The sequence below is a fragment of the Rhododendron vialii genome, chromosome 3a (assembly GCF_030253575.1).
Source record: "Rhododendron vialii isolate Sample 1 chromosome 3a, ASM3025357v1".
Lineage (NCBI taxonomy): Eukaryota > Viridiplantae > Streptophyta > Magnoliopsida > Ericales > Ericaceae > Rhododendron > Rhododendron vialii.
In genome coordinates this window covers 232,356-250,054 of record NC_080559.1, presented here as the reverse complement: position 1 = coordinate 250,054, position 17,699 = coordinate 232,356, and the positions used below count along the sequence as shown (strand labels likewise).

Sequence of the window (17,699 nt, the reverse complement as noted above, 5' to 3'; positions counted from 1 at the left end):
AATATTTATTCCATTCAAAAATTGATATGTAATATGATAAAATGATAAAATGACGGAGGAGCTAACAAAACACGTACTGCGTCCCAAATTTTAAACTGAAACGAACTATAATTTAGCAGTTAGTAAAAAAGCAAAGTACCGAAATAACATTGTACTATGGCCAATACTCAGTACACAAACCACAATATGTTTCGTCGTATACCAGTATTATTTGGTTGTGATCCTGATCCCCATGAAAAGCAAGCACCATAATATAGGGCGATTGACACAATACCGAACAGCTTGCAACCTTTTTATGCCTACCTGGTAGAATATGAGAGAATGCCTCATCAATATCCTATCCTCTCAACCAAGTGTTTCTATAGGAGGAGTTGTCACGCAGGGAAGCATCATGGGGCTTATATTCCATTACATAGCTATGGGGAAGCTTCAAGTGCCGTTTTATTGCATCTCTTAATGCCATCACAGCCTGGTTAAAGCCAAAGCAAGGCCAACTTATTAAAACATAAGGCTTAAAGATGAAAATGAAAATGCAGCAAAAGCAGAATGATGACTCGCGGAGCTGACCTGATGATCCGACGCATTACGGTTCCACACGCTCAGTATGTCCTCATTGAACCGAATGCTTAGTACCACACCACAAACGTTGTCACCATAATCAAGTTGGTCACCCACTAAGGCTAGAACCTACATAAATATTCCAGACCAAACAAATGAATTTAGAGTTCTTCGATAATCGAAATTAGGGAGGAGAGAAAAATTTGCTCTGAACATGACATCACTTCTTGGGGAAATCTTAATCTAACATTTTCTCTTCGTGAATTGGTGCACTAAATACCTTACTAGAGCAATAACAGACTTCCTAAGAGGGAGATAAAATTAGGGAGAGTATAAACTGTACTCGTAATATCAATTCAAAATTCGCTAGTGCCTCCGCGAGGAATAAACAAAATGTTCATAAAATGCAATAGAGGCCAAAGAGTGAAGACCATTAGGACATATTAATAGTGACAACAATAAAGATAGTGACAATAATTCTACCATTCATCTATCCTTGTTTTCTCCCTGCGGATGGGTAAAGGAGTTGGTTGTGATTTAACTGTTAGATGGTGAAAGTTTGTGAGGCTTCTATGAGACTAGAACCCAAAAGTCTCCAATATGATGTCTGAGAGAACCGGCAAACTCACAAAAGGAATTCATGAATTTGGATGCAACTATTCTCAGCAAGGGTTTGCATCCAACATCAAGGAAGTTGGCATCTACAAACATGCAAGTAAAGCCGTTGCTGAAGTTGGCACCTGTATTCAAGCAATTAAAGGCTTTGAGTCTCTTGGAAGGGGATGATGTGAATTAGAAAGAGATTAAGCTAGTGTAGGTGCCCCAACAAGCTACAATAAACCTCGACTTTAGCATTGATTCAGTGATGGTCAGAATATTAGCGCAAAAAAAAATATATATATATATATCTTGGAAGACAAGCCAACATAACCCAAATCGGGAAAATTTGAAAGAGTTGCAATTGGGAAAACAGAGATAATTCGTCGAAACTTTAAAATCAGTCATGAATATGTCTTGCCAATGATCACTGTAGAAAACTAGAATAGCCAAGGTGAATAGAAAAAGATAAAGAAAAGAATAGTAAAACGACATAAAAAAGAATTGAGCTGTGCTACACTTACCAAATCCTCCCAAAAGCGACCTGAGATTGCCTTCTTGAACCGTATAATCCACTTACCACCATTGCAGTTGGCAGAATCCTGATCAAATAATAAACTCAGAAACTGTCTGTATTCGAGGACATATTTAATCTTCCTATTTCACATCTTCTGCTTATTGCTTACTATTTTAGGGTGTGTGGGCAGGCAAGTGAGAAAGGAAACCAGTGGAAGGATGATCACGTAGCGGTTTTCTTTTCAACTTTTACTATTTGGTAGGTAATCAAAATGAACCCTAAATTAGCACAGGTAAATATATATGTATCACATCTAATTACCTCCCACAGAGGGCGGATTCCCTCCTTAAAAAGATGCAAATCAGTTGGGTTCGGCAAAGATGATGGACGAGCCAAATGGCAATAGCAGACCCAAAAAGCTTCAACCTACAAATTTGGTCATATTAAGCTATAAGATTAACACACTAAACCAAGATATAGAAATCAAATTAAGGTCAAGGCTACTGATTGAATTCGCTGTGGCCTCACTAAAAGAGAGAAGAAAAATTACCGTACTAAAATCCACAATTTTCTTTATATTATCTTCATATGATGTTTGACTCCGAACTCCAGGTGTTCGACGAGTGTACCAAAAGACAAACTTGTGCTGCCCATGAAAAATTGTAGCAAGATGAGTTGCACTATTGAGGAATAAATATGGAGAGAGAAAATAATACACTAAACAAACAAACTGAACAAGCTTAAGATAAATTGCCCCCACATGAAAAGAATATGCAAATAAAATCTTAAATCATTTGTTTTCAGGCAGTGAATCTCTAAAAACCATTTCTCAGGTCCTCAAAGATTCAAATATTCCTTAGAAAGACACCCCGTTATGATATAATGATGCAGCGGAAGCTAATGAAAACGCGAACTACTACATCGAGTCCGAATCCGTTGATTAGTAACGAATACCCGGAGATTGAAATCCTTCTCTAAACCTGTTTAGTCTGAGAATACCCAGGAATAAAGGCATGAAACACTTTGTTGATTCCGTAGAATACCAAAGAATGGCATAAAAGAGAACACTCTTTATAATTTCATTAATCATCAAAACTGAATAGCCCTAAGGCTTACAACTCAATTTATAGTAGGAGAAACCCTATACACTAGGAAATAAAGAAAAAGGAAACTACCAAAGTTAGAATCGAGTCTTCTTAATCAAATAATTCTTAAAAGGAAACTAAATAAACTAAATTGAAAAACTAAATAATGTAGACACTTATTTCTATAATTGCAAGATTCCTAACAAAATAAATAAAACAAAAATAAGGAACTTTATATTCTTTTTTTAAATAATATAATCTTTTCATTCTGCATCATAAAAACTCCTACCCCTGAGGCCCTAACTTTTACTGATGATTTACAGAGGTTGTTCTAGAAACCAGAAACCAGTTCATTTTCACAAAAATTATCAAATCAATCCAGTCGCCTAGGCTTGCATGAGCAGGTTGAACACGGTGTAATAGTTCGGAAAAAATTCTAAGCAACTAATTTTCCCGTACACAGTTGACCAAACCCAGGATTAAAATTCGGAATATAATAGTAAGCAGGAATCAATCGCAAGATAGTAGTAATACGTAATTGTCCACAATTCAGAATCAACACGAATCGATAATTAATTCATGTTTAAGACACAAAACAGTGAGCAGTAATAGCAAGAAACTACAAATAAGTAGTAATGAATAAAGCAAGAGCAGGTCCGTATAACTACAAAGAGTGAGAGAGACACTAGTAGTACCCTACCTTGAGAGGGTGGAAACCGGCCTTGAGGTCGCGAGCTTGGCGTTCGCGATCTTCGGCCTCTTTATCTGCTGCTGCGTTGGCGATGGTGGAAAGCGTAGATGAGGGATCCAATGCGTTCGAGGAGGAATTCTTGTTGGTGTCGAATTCCTTCTTCTCTGCCACCACTTCCATTTAACTACCTTCTTCTCCGACTACCTTCACAGTTCACACCCTGCTCTGCTCTCTCTCAAACCCTAGTTTCTCTTCCCCTCTCTCTCTCCGGGGCCTCTACTTTCACACTTCGCAAACCCACCCATTTCGACGAGGGATTAGGGATATATTACACCTTTATCCCTTAAGTATTCAATGTTGGTCTATTTTCGTCCTTATTGTATTGATTGAACTCATTTAGTCCCTTTAACTACCTACCTTGTTACTCCTATAATCCTTTAATGCTGAGTTTGGAAAATAGAGAAAAGAAAGAAAAGTTTTAAAATTTTATTTTCCTTTGTTTGGGGTTTGAGAGAAAATGACAAAAATTGAATGTTGAATCATTCATTTCAATGAGAGGAATCACTAAAGTATGAAAATTGTAAATCGTAGTTGAAATTTTTTTTTATATAAAGTGACACAGTAGACAAAAAAATACCAACTGCTAGGTACTTTTTGTCTTAGCGAATTTTTTTTTACTTTGGTTATAATTTTTACCTTTTAGACTCCTTTCGTCGAGACCGATGATTAATCCAAAAAATGAAACGTGAATTTGAGAACAAAAATTCAAAAAAGACTAACAAAAATACCAAAACAAATACTAACACAAAAATTTAGGGAAAAACCTGTTTGGAGTGATGAAAGGAAAGTATTGGTAGTGCAGTCTGTTGTGATGTGATCCACCATCTATGGTTATGGTTTCTTTTACACCGGTTCATGACCTTGAACCCGACCACGGTTCTCTTCTTGATAAATTATATGGTCTCTTCTTGATAACTTGCAAGGACAAGTGAAGCTGTTTTTTTTTTTTTTTTTTGCCCTTTCTTTTTAGCAAGTTGTTGTACTGTATGAGAAACTTAAAACATCCATGTTAATTTGAGAACAACTGAATAAGTACCATCGGTGTATCTCCATTTATGTTCAAAATTTGAGATTAAACACCGTATACATCTTTGGGAGACTCCGTACTTGCGTATGCACGTAAATGCCACTCTTTGTCACGCACACACTCATGTGCCATAGAGTGTATGTTGTGAAATCAGGACAATGGAAACCTTAACAAATGTAGAGCCATGGGGGGTTTATATCAATGTTACGGTGGTTGAGATTTTGTGTTTAGAATTCCATTTGAGATGTTGATAGGATTTTGGGATTAAAGCTAGCTAGTTAAAAAGGGTGTGAGAATTCGGAATGGATTGGAATGTTGGACGACTAGCTTTCTTCCCCATGCATTGCCAATTTGGCATTGATATCATATCTCAGTTAGGTGGGTTGCATTAAGATAAGTGATGTGATGGGGAACATCAACTAGGGGAGGGGAGTCAGGGGACCCATTTACTATCACATAGGAGTACTATATTCACGTTCAATATATAGCTTATTATAGCAAATGCATGGACTATTATTAGTATATCATTCCTTCACTCTCTTGGATTAGGCAGAGGAGAGGCTCCACGTCTGTGACTATATTGTGGCCTCTCACGTTCCTTCCCGTTACTTTTCCCCATACAAAGCGTCAATTTTATTGCCGTTTAAGAGTTTTTGGCCCAATCGGCATATAGAGTGCACTCAGATTTCATGATTTCAATTTCTTCCCATAGTGTTAATTTAATTGTTCTGACGATACTTACTTCGCCAAGGAAAACAAACTTCTTTGCAATTGAGAGAGATGTACTGAGAGTCAATAAAAAATATGTACAACGTACGATACAGAATATTTACAACGAAGGAATTAACCACATAACTAAGCCTACACTACACGCAATGAAAACAAAGAGTTTGGATTGTATCCTACCCCTACAGATCGTCCAGTTTAAGCCTGCTGTTGGCTCTTAATTTCCTTGTAATTTGATTTGATAGTGGGTATCGATTATTTTTTAAAACTCATCAAGACATTCATTTTTTTTTTTCAAAAGTGAGAAGATTATATTGATAAACGCACAACGCACTTACAAAATGGAGATCATTACAAACAACTTAGATAAAGCCAAACTCATTGTCTAACAAATACAAAATAAGTAAATTACAAGGCAATCAACGTCTTTCATCCTAACCCAGACATGGCCTGACACAATAGCGACACTTTTAAACTGCCTAACATTTAATTAGGAGGCTCAAACAAGAAAAAGTGCAAAGCTAAGGACAAATACACCAAATATCCAGATGGTCCGATGCACTCGAACCAAGTACGAACACACCCAGGGATGGAGCCAGGGAGGGGCCAGTAGGGGTGGTTGCCCCTGCAAGAAGAAAAAAAAAACCACTACTACTATATGTAAAAAAGAAAAAATCCTAAGAAAGTATATAGGCTCGCTTCTGTGTAGAATTTTGAAAAAATATATATAATAATAACCTTTGAAATACGAGGATACCAACATTAATTACTAAAAGCTAATGGCTAAAATATAACAAAAAATAAAACTGTAGGATTAATATTGTGAATATTCAAGTAATAAACTTTCACCTTTCATTAGATTAGGGATGGCAATCCTGGCCGCCCCGCCCCATTCCCCGCCCCAAATATATTGGGGATTCGGAAATTTTTCGGGAATCGGGTAGGGGATGGGGATAATTTTTAAAAAAAATGGGGAATGGGTAGGGGATGGGTATGAGTCTGTCCCCGCCCCATCCCCGCCCCGCCCCGTTTGTGTGTGTGTGTGTGTGTATATATATATAAAATAAATAAGTTATATACATAAATGAAAATTATATAGGAGTACTATATATACATAAGTGAGGAAGAAAGAAAGAAACTAAATCTCACTGTCAATTAACATAGAAGTAATTGAATTCACTTACCACGGATAGAAGATTAGTAGAAAAAAGAGCTCAAATCGATAGTTCTAGTCAGATAAATATTGTTCACGTCTAATAAATATTGTTCACGTCGGAAACTCATGAAATAGCGTCGTGTTGAGAAACTAAGAAACGAAGCTTTAAAGAGCTTTGCGTGTGTTGTTTGTTCTTGGCGTCTTGCTGCAGGAGGGATACCGGATTAAGAATACCGATTTTGCCTGTGGTTCCAGTTGGATTCCCGATTCCCCACGGAGATCCCCGTTGCCCGTTTGGGGAGGGGATGGAGGGTAAAAATAATTCCCCGATGAGGATCGGAGAGGGGATGGGGATGGATTTGGATTCGAGGATCGGGGACGGGGATAGTGGTATCCACCCCCTACCCGCCCCATTGCCAACCCTACATTAGATGGGTTTGTGTTTTGCAGTTTTATTTTATTTTTTGCCATAAAATCTCAATGGCACACCAAATCTCCTTTCTCTCTTTCTCTCAGCACAAACATCTCCAATTGTTAAGACTTTAAAGGTAATTTCGAGAAAATAGCGACGGAGGAGAAGAAATTTTGGAAACCCTAAGTAATTTGATGAAATTTAAGTTGTAGGTATGTTTTCCTCCAATTATTGTTTTAGACTTCTACTAAATCTTTATTTTTTGACTGATAAAATCAAGTAACATGAAAGTCCATATACCGAATTCGTCTAGTTATGATGAATGAAAAGGAAGAAGATGAACAATGAAGAAAAGCAAGACACATACATCAAGATCGTTCCCATTAGTTAAATCGATTTATATATTTACGATATTTTGAATTTTAATGTATTTACGTGATTATGCATACGTATTTTTTTTTCCGCATGCACGGTCGCCCCTCTGTGGTGAAATTCCTAGCTATGTCCCTGAACGCACCAATGAACTTCTAAGAACTACAGATCTGCCAAGCACCTCTCGCCACAAACATCGTGTAGGAATAGAACGCTGAAGCACAGATATCGTTGTGAAGCAACCTTGATTGAGAGAACCCGATCTGTAAAAAAAATTTGTCCAAGGACGAAACTAATAACTCTCGTAGAACGAGAGACAAAACTCTCACAAATCAGATGACAAATCGTTGATTTGGAGAGACGGAAGGAAAAAGAAAAAAACAAAAAAAGGGAGTCGATAATACCATGGCCTCCCTCTCCTGCCGCCGCACACGGGTATGGAACCCAGCAGAAAAAGGGAAAGGGAGAAGATCGAAAAATTGTGGTGACTAGAATTTTGAGAGAGAGAGAGAGAGAGAGTACTCTCTCCCGTCCCCCCAAAAATATGCCACTACAAAAGACATGCATTTTTTTTAATAAAATAATAAAGTACTTTTTTTATAATTTCTTAAATTTCTCTAACACTAAATCAAAGAATTAAGATATTTAATTTGGTGTTTTAAAATGATATTTAATTTGGTGCTAAAAAATGTTGAAATTTATACACAGAAGTACTTAATAGACTATCATCAATAAATACATGTTTTTTCATAACAGAATATCATCGTGGGACGGAGGGAATAGTATATTAGATTCGAAACTCATTTATATTAGGTGAGAGTAACAAAAATCTAGAAGAGAATAGCAAAACTCTCTTCTAGATGAGATTAGGTCGTTCAGCTAAATAAGCCAAGATGCTTATTTTTTTGTCCTTAGTCAATTTTTTTTTTGCATTTGTTAGTTTTTGCGTCAATTTTTTGGAAATTATTGCTTCGCTATGATGAAATGAATCTAAAAAGTAAAAAATTATGATTGAAACCTAATTTTTTTTAATAAAAATAAAAATAAGTCAATAAGCCAATTTTTCGTCTTTATTCAAAAAAAATTAGATTTCGATGGTAATTTTTTACTTTTTAAATTCCTCTTGTCATGAAGGGGCAATAATCCGCCAAAAATTGACAAAAAATTAATAAATGCGATTTTTTTTTTGAATAAGGACAAAAAAATAAACCAAGTGGCTTATTTAGCCGAACGGCTAGCTTTGCTGGGTACACGTGTCCCTTGCAGCCAAGTGTCAATCTCTATTATAAAACAGAAGGGTGTGGGGACAAGTTGTTGGAATAGCTATGATTGATTTGATCCAAGGGCTGAGAGGCATTCTCCTCATCTCATTAAAGAGCCCATTTCATTAAAGAGCCCACATTTTAAAGCTAATTACACAACTGCCATACATGCCTTGCCACCACATTCCAAAATGTATTCACCGTACTTCGTCTTTTGAAACCCCCACGCCATAATTCCTCTCTCTCTCTCTCTTCTCTCTCAAGGCACACCTCCATCACCATCGTCCTCTCTCCCTCCTTTGTAAGTTTAATGTTTTATTCGTTTAGTACCCTCTTCTGTTTTGAAGTTTGTAATTATTGCTAGGTTTTCAGTTTCTTATTAATCACCCATGGCATACATTTACTTTCAAAGTGTTTGTTAAAATACATGGTAGAAATAAAATGAACTCCATTCAGACATCTTAAAAAAAGCCAAGGAAACAAAAGCAAAAAAAAATTTATGGGCTCTTCAAATTCCAAACATCATTCAAAACTCCCCAGCTTATAGGGTCTTTTTCCTCATTCAGGCATTTTTTTTCATCCCTTTTGAAAAAAACATAAAATGAAATAAGCAGCAAATTGTAGACGAAAAGCAGAACTCAAAGAAAAAAAGACCTACCAGCATTATTTTTTTGATCGGTACTTACTGGCAATTCTGGTGCAAGAGAAGTATTCTTAAACCAATCAAGCAAAATAGGCCCCGAGGAAAAACAGAAAATAGTTTTGGAAAGAAATCGGGGGAAGTGTAGGGACCCAGAGGTTCGGATTCACTTGATCCAATAGTCTTTTTCCTTTTGTTCCCTTAAATTGTGGTCAAGAAGCCTATTTTTGCATATACAAGTTGACGGGTCAACTGTTTCGAGTAATAATCTTCACACCTTTCTTATACATTATAACTTTTGGTTGATGCTGTGGAATTGTACATTGTTGCAGGGGACCAATTTTGCTTTAATGATTACCAATAATCCTTCTTCCTCGATGGTTTTAGCGCCTTACATTCTTGGCCTGAGTTGATAAGAAAGATTGACAAATTCTATTTATTTCGGTAGGTTGCTTATGTGGTGGTTCGGTGAGTTTTTTTTTCTTATAATTTTTTGATCTTTTGTTTGGAGACCGTAGCTTAATGATTTCCTTCTTGAGGTGATTTCTTTTGGAGGCCGACACTTGAACTGTCATATTTATTGTAGCTTCTCATTGTGGTGTACCTCAGACTCTTATGAACTTTTTTTATCTCTAGGACACCTGATGGTGTTTACATGATTCAGTACCAAAATGCTTGGTTGCTATGGCTTATGGACAATACCCTGGTAGCTTGGATCAATATTGATTTTGGTTGCTGCACTAATTTCTAGGTGGTGCTCGGCATTTTCTTGGATCAATATTGATTTTGGTTGCTGCACTAATTTCTAGGTGGTGCTCGGCATTTTCATGCTTCAAGCAGACAGGGGCTCATTTTGGATCAATACTTTAAGTTGGTTTGTGCTCTCCTATCTCTTAGTTGGGTTTATGCACATTCTGTGTCGGGTTGTGATCTGAAAACTCTTTTCCTTTTTTGGCTTTGTACGGTTCCTTTTTTATTTTATCAAATTTGTGCTGAGTTGCAGATGACTGTCGCGGGGTAATCTTTTTTTTTATATCAATAAAAAAAATCTTCGCCATTCAAGAAAAATGGGTTAATTTCCAACAATTTGAAACTACCTAAAAAATTTTAGCTACCTACAAATTGAAATAATGTTTTGAGCCACTATCAAGATTCAAAGGGTAATTATTTCAATTTCAATCGAGGTGCGTAGTGCCGTAGGCACGGACAAGCACTAGTAAGGTAAATTTAAGGACAGAAGTCACAAAATTGAGAAAAAAGTAATACTAAGAAATCAAAAAAAAAGAAAGATACAAGAGCCAATGGGAAATCCACAAATATCCTCCCACCTCTTCAAAGGCAACACACCACAGTCTCTTTCGCTTTGTTCGGTTCGTGGTTTAGTTTTAGTTTTAGTTTTGTTTTCAATCATTACCCTATTTCTTTCTCCAATCATTATCCTATTTTTTCAATTATTACTTTCCCATCTATCTCTATCTCTCTCCAATCATTACCTTTATCTTCAATCATTACTCTATTTCTCTCTCCATCCACTACCAAAACTAAACTAAACTAAACTCTCAACCAAACACAACCTTTATTTTTTGATCCGTAACACACACCAGTCATTATCATTCCATGCCAACACCCACACGCAACCGACACCTCTTTTTCTCTTCTCCTCAAATGCAAGGAATCAGATCTAAGATGAGAATCACTTCCCTTTTTCCTCCTAAGGACCTCGGGGTTGTCGGGAGTGTTTGGGCCAACTTGTGTTCATTTTGATTAATTTTCTTCTCAGTTCGGCCAAACCAGGCCACCATGCCGAGAATTCATCAAAAATTATTTTTTTGGCGTTCTGACCTCAAAAAGCGAATCTTGATATGTTACGAGGAGACCAAACCGACTAATCAACCGGACTAATTTGGGGCTTAGAATCTCCTCCCTGTTTCTGTCTGTAGAACTGTTTAGAAAGAGAGTAACCCTTTGATTTCCCAATTCTAACCCTCTGATCTCGGTACCTTGGACGGTTCATCTTTATCCAAAAATATTGCTAAATACAGTGATAAATAAAAAACCTATATCGAAAATTGGAAAGAATATCAAAAGGATGGGATTTTGGTCTTTGGTGGGCCACTCTGGACCATAACACTTGCCGTCAGCTTTCACAACAAGATAAGCTCTCATCACACTCATGAATCTTCTTTCATTTCATTTGGCTTTTATAGCCATGGGAGTGGCTTGATCCAAGTGAAATTCCTACACTAGATTCCATGGAAGCCACCTTCATTGAATTCCAATAATTCAACCCAAACCACCCCACCACACCCCCCCCCCCCCCCCCCCCCCCCCCCCCCCATAAATTTCAATACCCACCTCTTGATATTTCACTACCCATCTCTCCTTTCCGAAGAAAAAAAAGAAAAGAAAAGCCATCTAGTAGATGAAAGATGGATCTTCAAGAGTGGGAACTCCTTCCCGATGATGGGTTTCTTGAAATCCATGATGATGGTGGGAAGCAAATTTTCTCGAGAAAATACGGGGGTGATCCCAGAACAAATATTTTCAATACCAACTACTTCATATGCCCATCTCAAAAATCCCCAAATCCACCTCATAATCTTCCAATTGTGCCAATTCAATTGGCAAAAACTGGTGCTAGTACTGAAAAGGCACTTGATCATGATGAACTAGTGATCAAAGAAGTGATCACCAAGGTCCCAATTGATCAGGAGGAGGCAGAAGCTCCTAATGATATAGTAGGGATTAATGTGAAATCTGATAGGGAACCCGTTTCCCAAGTTTTCTTCAAAAAAATGGAGGAAAACGAATTCGTCGACATGAAAATGGACTCCCCAAGGTCCAGTGGCAGGGGAGTTGTGGTGCCTCAAATAGATGCAGCAGGGATATTCCAGTTTGAGGAAGAGGAGAAAGAGATTGAGATCAGGAGGGAGAGTACTCAGAGTACTAATAAGACCAAGAAAACAAACCAGGATTCAGATTCCAATACTCCTCCTAGCCATCAGGATAAAGAAGGTGGGGCCGTGAATATATGGAAGTGGAGCTTAACTGGAATTGGTGCTATCTGTTCCTTTGGTGTAGCTGCTGCCACCGTTTGCATTATCATCTACGGAACCCACCAGAAAAACAAGCAACAGCAGAATCAAAAGCTCCGGTTTCAGATCTACGCTGAGGACAAGGTTTGAAATACTAGTTCTAGTATTTTCTACCATTCCTTAAGCTTCACGTAATTTTGCTTACCTGTTGCCTGGTTTAGAATGGCGAAACATTATTATTCATCCAGTTGACCTGGACCAACCCAATACATAGGAAGATCAGAAAAAAAAAAAACACCCAATACATAGGTGAATTCAATTACTACGAATGAAGTGATCGTGTCAAACCCTTCAATTAAAGATCAAGTGGATTGTGAAGTAACCATGCCCGGGTTCAATTCTCATTTTTCGCCGATCCTGAAAGAAAAATAGCAAATTTATGTCTTCCCTAAATGTTCTCGTCGTAAGGCTTAGTTCTGAATGTGCATATGTTACGATATGAATAGATCTTCACAATAGAACTCATGATTTAGAGTTCATTATATAACATATTAAGGTATATAGCCAATTTCAATAAGCGGCGGTCTCAATGGATGTTCATCCAGCAGGAGTTGAATCTACGAAGTGACCAGTTATGAGTTGGGCACTTTTTTTTCTTGGCCAAACGGAAATTCATGAGTGAGGCGCTTTTACCCATTTACTTACGGATGCTTAGTGAATATCCTTGGTGAATACCCAAATTTGAATTTCAATGTGATCTATATCGTAAATTGAACATTCACTGTACTAGAAAAATGATGCGTTGAAATTGGATTTAAATGCAGAGGATGAAGGAAGCGGTTCACCAAGCTACAAAGTTGAATGAAGCAATATTAATATCATCAGCAGTGAGAGGTGTGCCCCTGACCAGAGGAGCTCAGATTGCCTTTGGTGGTTACTATGATGGTCTTTAGACAGAGAAATCATGGAAGAAAGAAGACCGAAGACCAAGTTCAAGTGTAATTGAGATCAACCATCCAGATTCAGCAGACCGGTCCTACGTATCAGTACCCCCAGAATCTTGGAATATGTTAATAATACATGTCCTTTTGTTAGGTCTATTGCATGCCATGAATCTACTACTATATAGGATCTTTCTATTTGAATGTAATTATATGCTGGATGTGTAAAGATTCTATTTACTGGTTTGTATTCTAGACTTGCATATCATTGGTGAATCGAATTCTTATATGAAGAATGCCATGACACTAGTTTTTAAATGCAGTCTGTGTCAGAGTAGCATTTGTTTAGTAAACTGCACTAAACAAATGCTAACTAGGATTAGTAATTTTCATTGGCATGACACAAGGAAACGCGGATTTCTTTACATATTGTAACCACATTAGGAATGGGATTCTGGAAAGAAAAAATAAAACTAGCAATTAGTACAGTTGTTTTGCAAATGAAAGAATCACATTTTTATTATGGACGGACACCCTACCCTTGACGAAAAGAATGTGATCCCATGTAAATTTTTATTAAAAAAATTTATGCCCACCGTATCATCTGCTAAATCAAACATTGCCAAGATTACAAACCCTCCCCCCTCTCTCTGTTCAAATATGGATTTGCACCATTGAACATGATTACCAAATTATACTAGTAGTATTCTAGCATTGTAGCACTCCAAAATTTGGCTGTAGCGGTGCCAATTTATTAACTTTCAGCCACTGGAGATGATTTAAGGTTGCTCTGCAGCTAATTGGGAATCAAAAAGGTTCGAAACAGGAATACAGGAAATTCACCTCCGGCCCTCACTCTTCTAGTAGATGTTATTCCTTGCTCACACATATCATGATTGAGTTGTTTAAAAAGGATAGGAATTAAGGGCATTCATAATGGTACACTACTTTTACAACCTGTCATTTGCCCCTAGTGTCTCTGTGGTGTCAAATCCCAACATGTACGAGTTCATCCCCTTTGCCCCACTCCCCACGAGAAATTTTTTGAGTGTCGGGTGGGTACCACGTCATCTGGCTGGTGTGGTGCTCGAGCAACACATTCGGACTGTCCAAAAGTGTATTAGACGGCTTAGATTGAAACACTCTCTCTCCTCTTTCTCTCCTTTTTTCTCTCCAAATCTGAGCCGTCCAAAACCGAAATGGACGGCCTAAATGCGCCGAGCAGGCACCACGTGGTCCTCGCTCGGCACTGAAAATCTTCTCCCACTCCACGTAGAGCTGGTATTCTTTTTTTGTTTCAATCATTGTACAACCACAATCATTTCACATAAACACACACATACACCTAAAGTGTCAAGGGTTCCACACATAGATTGTGAGTGTGCGTGCATTTGGGTGTTTGAATATGGGTGTGGTTGTAGATTACTTTTTCTTATTCCGTACTATGAGAAGTAACAGTTTCATCTACCACGGTTCCTATGAATCATTCGTATTGTAAATTGGATTGTAGAGTTCAATACAAGGAACAGAGTGACAAACTCACCAATGTCAAACAAAGAATAGTGCGGGAACATATGAATTGCACACATTGGACACATATGGGCTCCATATTATTTTATGGTATCTATGTGCATTTACGGTTTCTGACATATATATCTATATCAGAATTTATACACATATATTCATGTTTGAAGTATCGCTCATTTGCGTTTAAATCCTCTTGCAGCTTGGCTGCCTTTGGCATTATTGCTAGAGTTAATGGTGGATCAGCTCTTCTGTGGCGGTGTGGTCGTGTGTCGGTTTCTTCTGCTTTGGCTATCGAAGCGTGGGCCTTAAGGATTGCTTGTATTGTGGCCATGGAACAGGATTTCACAGAGGTCATCTTTGAATCTGATTGTCAGAACTTAATTAACTCGATTTGCGACTCCGGGATGCAGTGTTCATGGGAGATCGAGGCAATTGTTAATGACATTAGGGAGTGGGCTATTTCTAAAAAGTGGTCCTTTGTTTGGTGTGGTAGGAAGTGTAACAGTGTTGCGCACTGGATTGCTTCTCATTGTAGGGAGAGGAATCTTTTGAGTCCTTCGGGTTGTATTCCGCCCTCTTTAGTTTCTGTTTTGTCCAAGAATGTCTCTTGAGCTGGGTTTTTTGGATTACAATGACATTTTCAAAAAAAAAAAAAAAGTATCGCTCATTTCAAATTACAAGTTCTCTTGGCAAAACTCAATTGAAACCTCTCACCCATAACTCTCTCTCTCTCTCTCTCTCTCTCTCTCTCTCTCTCTCTCTTGTACTTTTCTTTGCAGAGTTGGTTTCTCCATGTCAGTTTCATAGTATATCTTTTGGTTTGTTTCTTCTCATTCAGTTATTATGGTGATCAACTATCCTTGTGCGGTTAGATTCTTCGGGGCTGCCGCACAACCATGAATATTAGTACATTCCATACTTGAAAAATGCTAGTACAATATACACTTTTGCATAAAATTTCAAATCATCAAGACATCAACACTGAATTCATTACTTTGGTTTATACAATTCATACCACCAATTGTGAATTCATGACATTGGTTTATATGAGTTTTCATGCAAATGTTGTGAATCTTTGAACAGGTATCGTGAATCCTTATAGAAATGTTATGAATTGAATGATAATGAAATGAATTTCCATACAAATGACATAAATCCAAAGCGATCAGGGGGTGCAAGCCATACAAACCCAACCAAAAAACATACTAATTATAGCATTTCCCAACTTACAACATTTAGTAGTAATTGTTTATCTTGTACTTGTTGATATGAGATCTTATCATGAGCCTCCAATTTCACTTGTATATATTCATGAGGCATTTCCATTCTTTCGTGTCCGTCACAACCCATTAGATTAACTTTTATTGCAATTGATTTATTCCGTAGGGATTGCAATGAAACGGGAATATTAATTCGAGTTGTTAAGGGGTGTCTTGATGCAACTGCAACCATTTATGTGTACCTTTTTTCAAGGGGAAACTTATTAGATGCTCAACGTGATTCACAAGAGAGCTTTGCTTTAATTGGGCTTCCTCCGCAAGTGGCTGATGGGATTGAACCCCAAGATTAATCAAAGAGTGTGTAAGCTAACCCGAACACCTGAGTTATTAAAAGAAGAAAACCATCCCGTTGAGCGGGTTAGCAAGACTTTAGTAAAAATATTATGCCCATCCAATAATAACTGGGTCAGTCACCGATTATTGTTGACTGCTGCTTCAAAGGGTTGCTAACATGAAAAATCAAACTTAAATATGATATTAGGAATTTCCTTTTCTCTGATCGAACTGAAGTGAAATGATTGAAGAAGATTTTACGTACAAAATACATTGAACCCAAGACATGAATGGTTCCAACAAAGTTATCGCTGTCATACATTTGTAGTGAACCCCACTACGTAGCTGTTGACAATGAAGCCCCGGTTTGGTGTTACTATTGTTCAATCAATTTTCTGTGGTGGCTTTTTAATTGGCAAGAGAAGAGAGGCTTTGCTTTGCTTTGTTCAATTGGAGGAGGTGTTTCCTGTTCCTTTCGTGTCTTGGAAAAATATCTGCAAGACGAGAGGTTTATAAAAAGACAAGTATGCTAAACCCAAAGAAAGTTCCCCTACGTCTTGCTCTGCTGTACGTGCTTGGAGGCATTTACTTTTGTCTTTATTCAAAAAAAAATTATATTTCGGTCAAAAAATTTTACTTTTTAGATTCCTCTTGTCGTGAGGATGCAATAATCCCCAAAAAAATGACAATAAGCGAAGTGATACAAAAAAAATTTAAATAAAGACAAAAAATTAGCTATTGTAGCTTATTTATCCGAACTGGGCCTAAATAAGACGTTAAGCTTGGCCAAAAAAAAAAAAAGACGTTGAGACGTCAAATCAAACAGGCTTTTAATCCAGCTTTGCAGGTTGAAAAAACAATGGGTAAATTTCACTGACCTCCCCTGAGGTTTCTGACACAAACAGAAAGCTCCCCTGAGGTTTCTGAAATCTCAGTAACCTCCCTTACTTTTGCTGACATTACCAAACTTTTGCTGACATTACCAAAAGTCTCCCTTCCGTTAATTTAACCTTTAATGGCGTTAACTATTGTGACAAAATGACATATATGCCCTCTACTTGTATTTCCATTTGCCCTCTACTGAATAATTCTTCCCCTTTGCAAAGAAATCCAACGGAAATTGCCGATTTGGACGCTGGCATAAGCAAAGAACATAATTGGAGAGAAATAATTAAACCTCACTTGGGTGGGTTTGGATTAAAAAATTAAGAGTGACTTTTTTTTTTTGCCTTTATTAAAAAAAATCGCATTTATTAGTTTTTCTTCAAAATTTTGACTTATTGCTTTGTCTCGACGAGAGGAATCAAAAAAGTAAAAATAAAATTGATCGGAAGTCTTAATTTTTCTAAGAAAGAAAAAAAGTAAGTCAAAAAGACAGTTTTTTTGATTTTTTTTTGTCTTTTTAAAGAAAATTATGAGTTGTGTAACGCCTCGATTTTCGGACACGTTAATTAAATCATTTCTAATTGATTTAATAATCCATAAAACTGATTTAAGAAATAAAATTTTATTAAACAGAGTTTAGCAGCGAAAATCTCAA

The 17,699-nt window shown here is 37.2% G+C and overlaps 2 protein-coding genes across 2 annotated transcripts; one reads left to right on the top strand and one right to left on the bottom strand.

Annotated features, from left to right (window-relative positions):
• Positions 1-88: 88 nt before the first annotated feature.
• LOC131318820 (eukaryotic translation initiation factor NCBP-like) lies at positions 89-3,784 on the bottom strand. The gene is made up of 6 exons (XM_058348808.1): positions 3,458-3,784; positions 2,223-2,318; positions 1,994-2,098; positions 1,680-1,757; positions 568-687; positions 89-469 (listed from the first exon to the last, which is right to left on the bottom strand). Exons 1-6 carry the CDS (start codon positions 3,626-3,628, stop codon positions 338-340), a joined length of 702 nt encoding a protein of 233 aa, XP_058204791.1. The 5' UTR covers positions 3,629-3,784; the 3' UTR covers positions 89-337.
• Positions 3,785-11,222: 7,438 nt separating this feature from the next.
• Positions 11,223-13,397, top strand: LOC131318818 (uncharacterized). Its single transcript, XM_058348806.1, has 2 exons — positions 11,223-12,282; positions 12,963-13,397. The coding sequence occupies exons 1-2, from the start codon at positions 11,533-11,535 to the stop codon at positions 13,089-13,091; spliced, it is 879 nt and encodes a 292-aa protein (XP_058204789.1). The 5' UTR covers positions 11,223-11,532; the 3' UTR covers positions 13,092-13,397.
• The last annotated feature ends 4,302 nt before the right edge of the window (positions 13,398-17,699 follow it).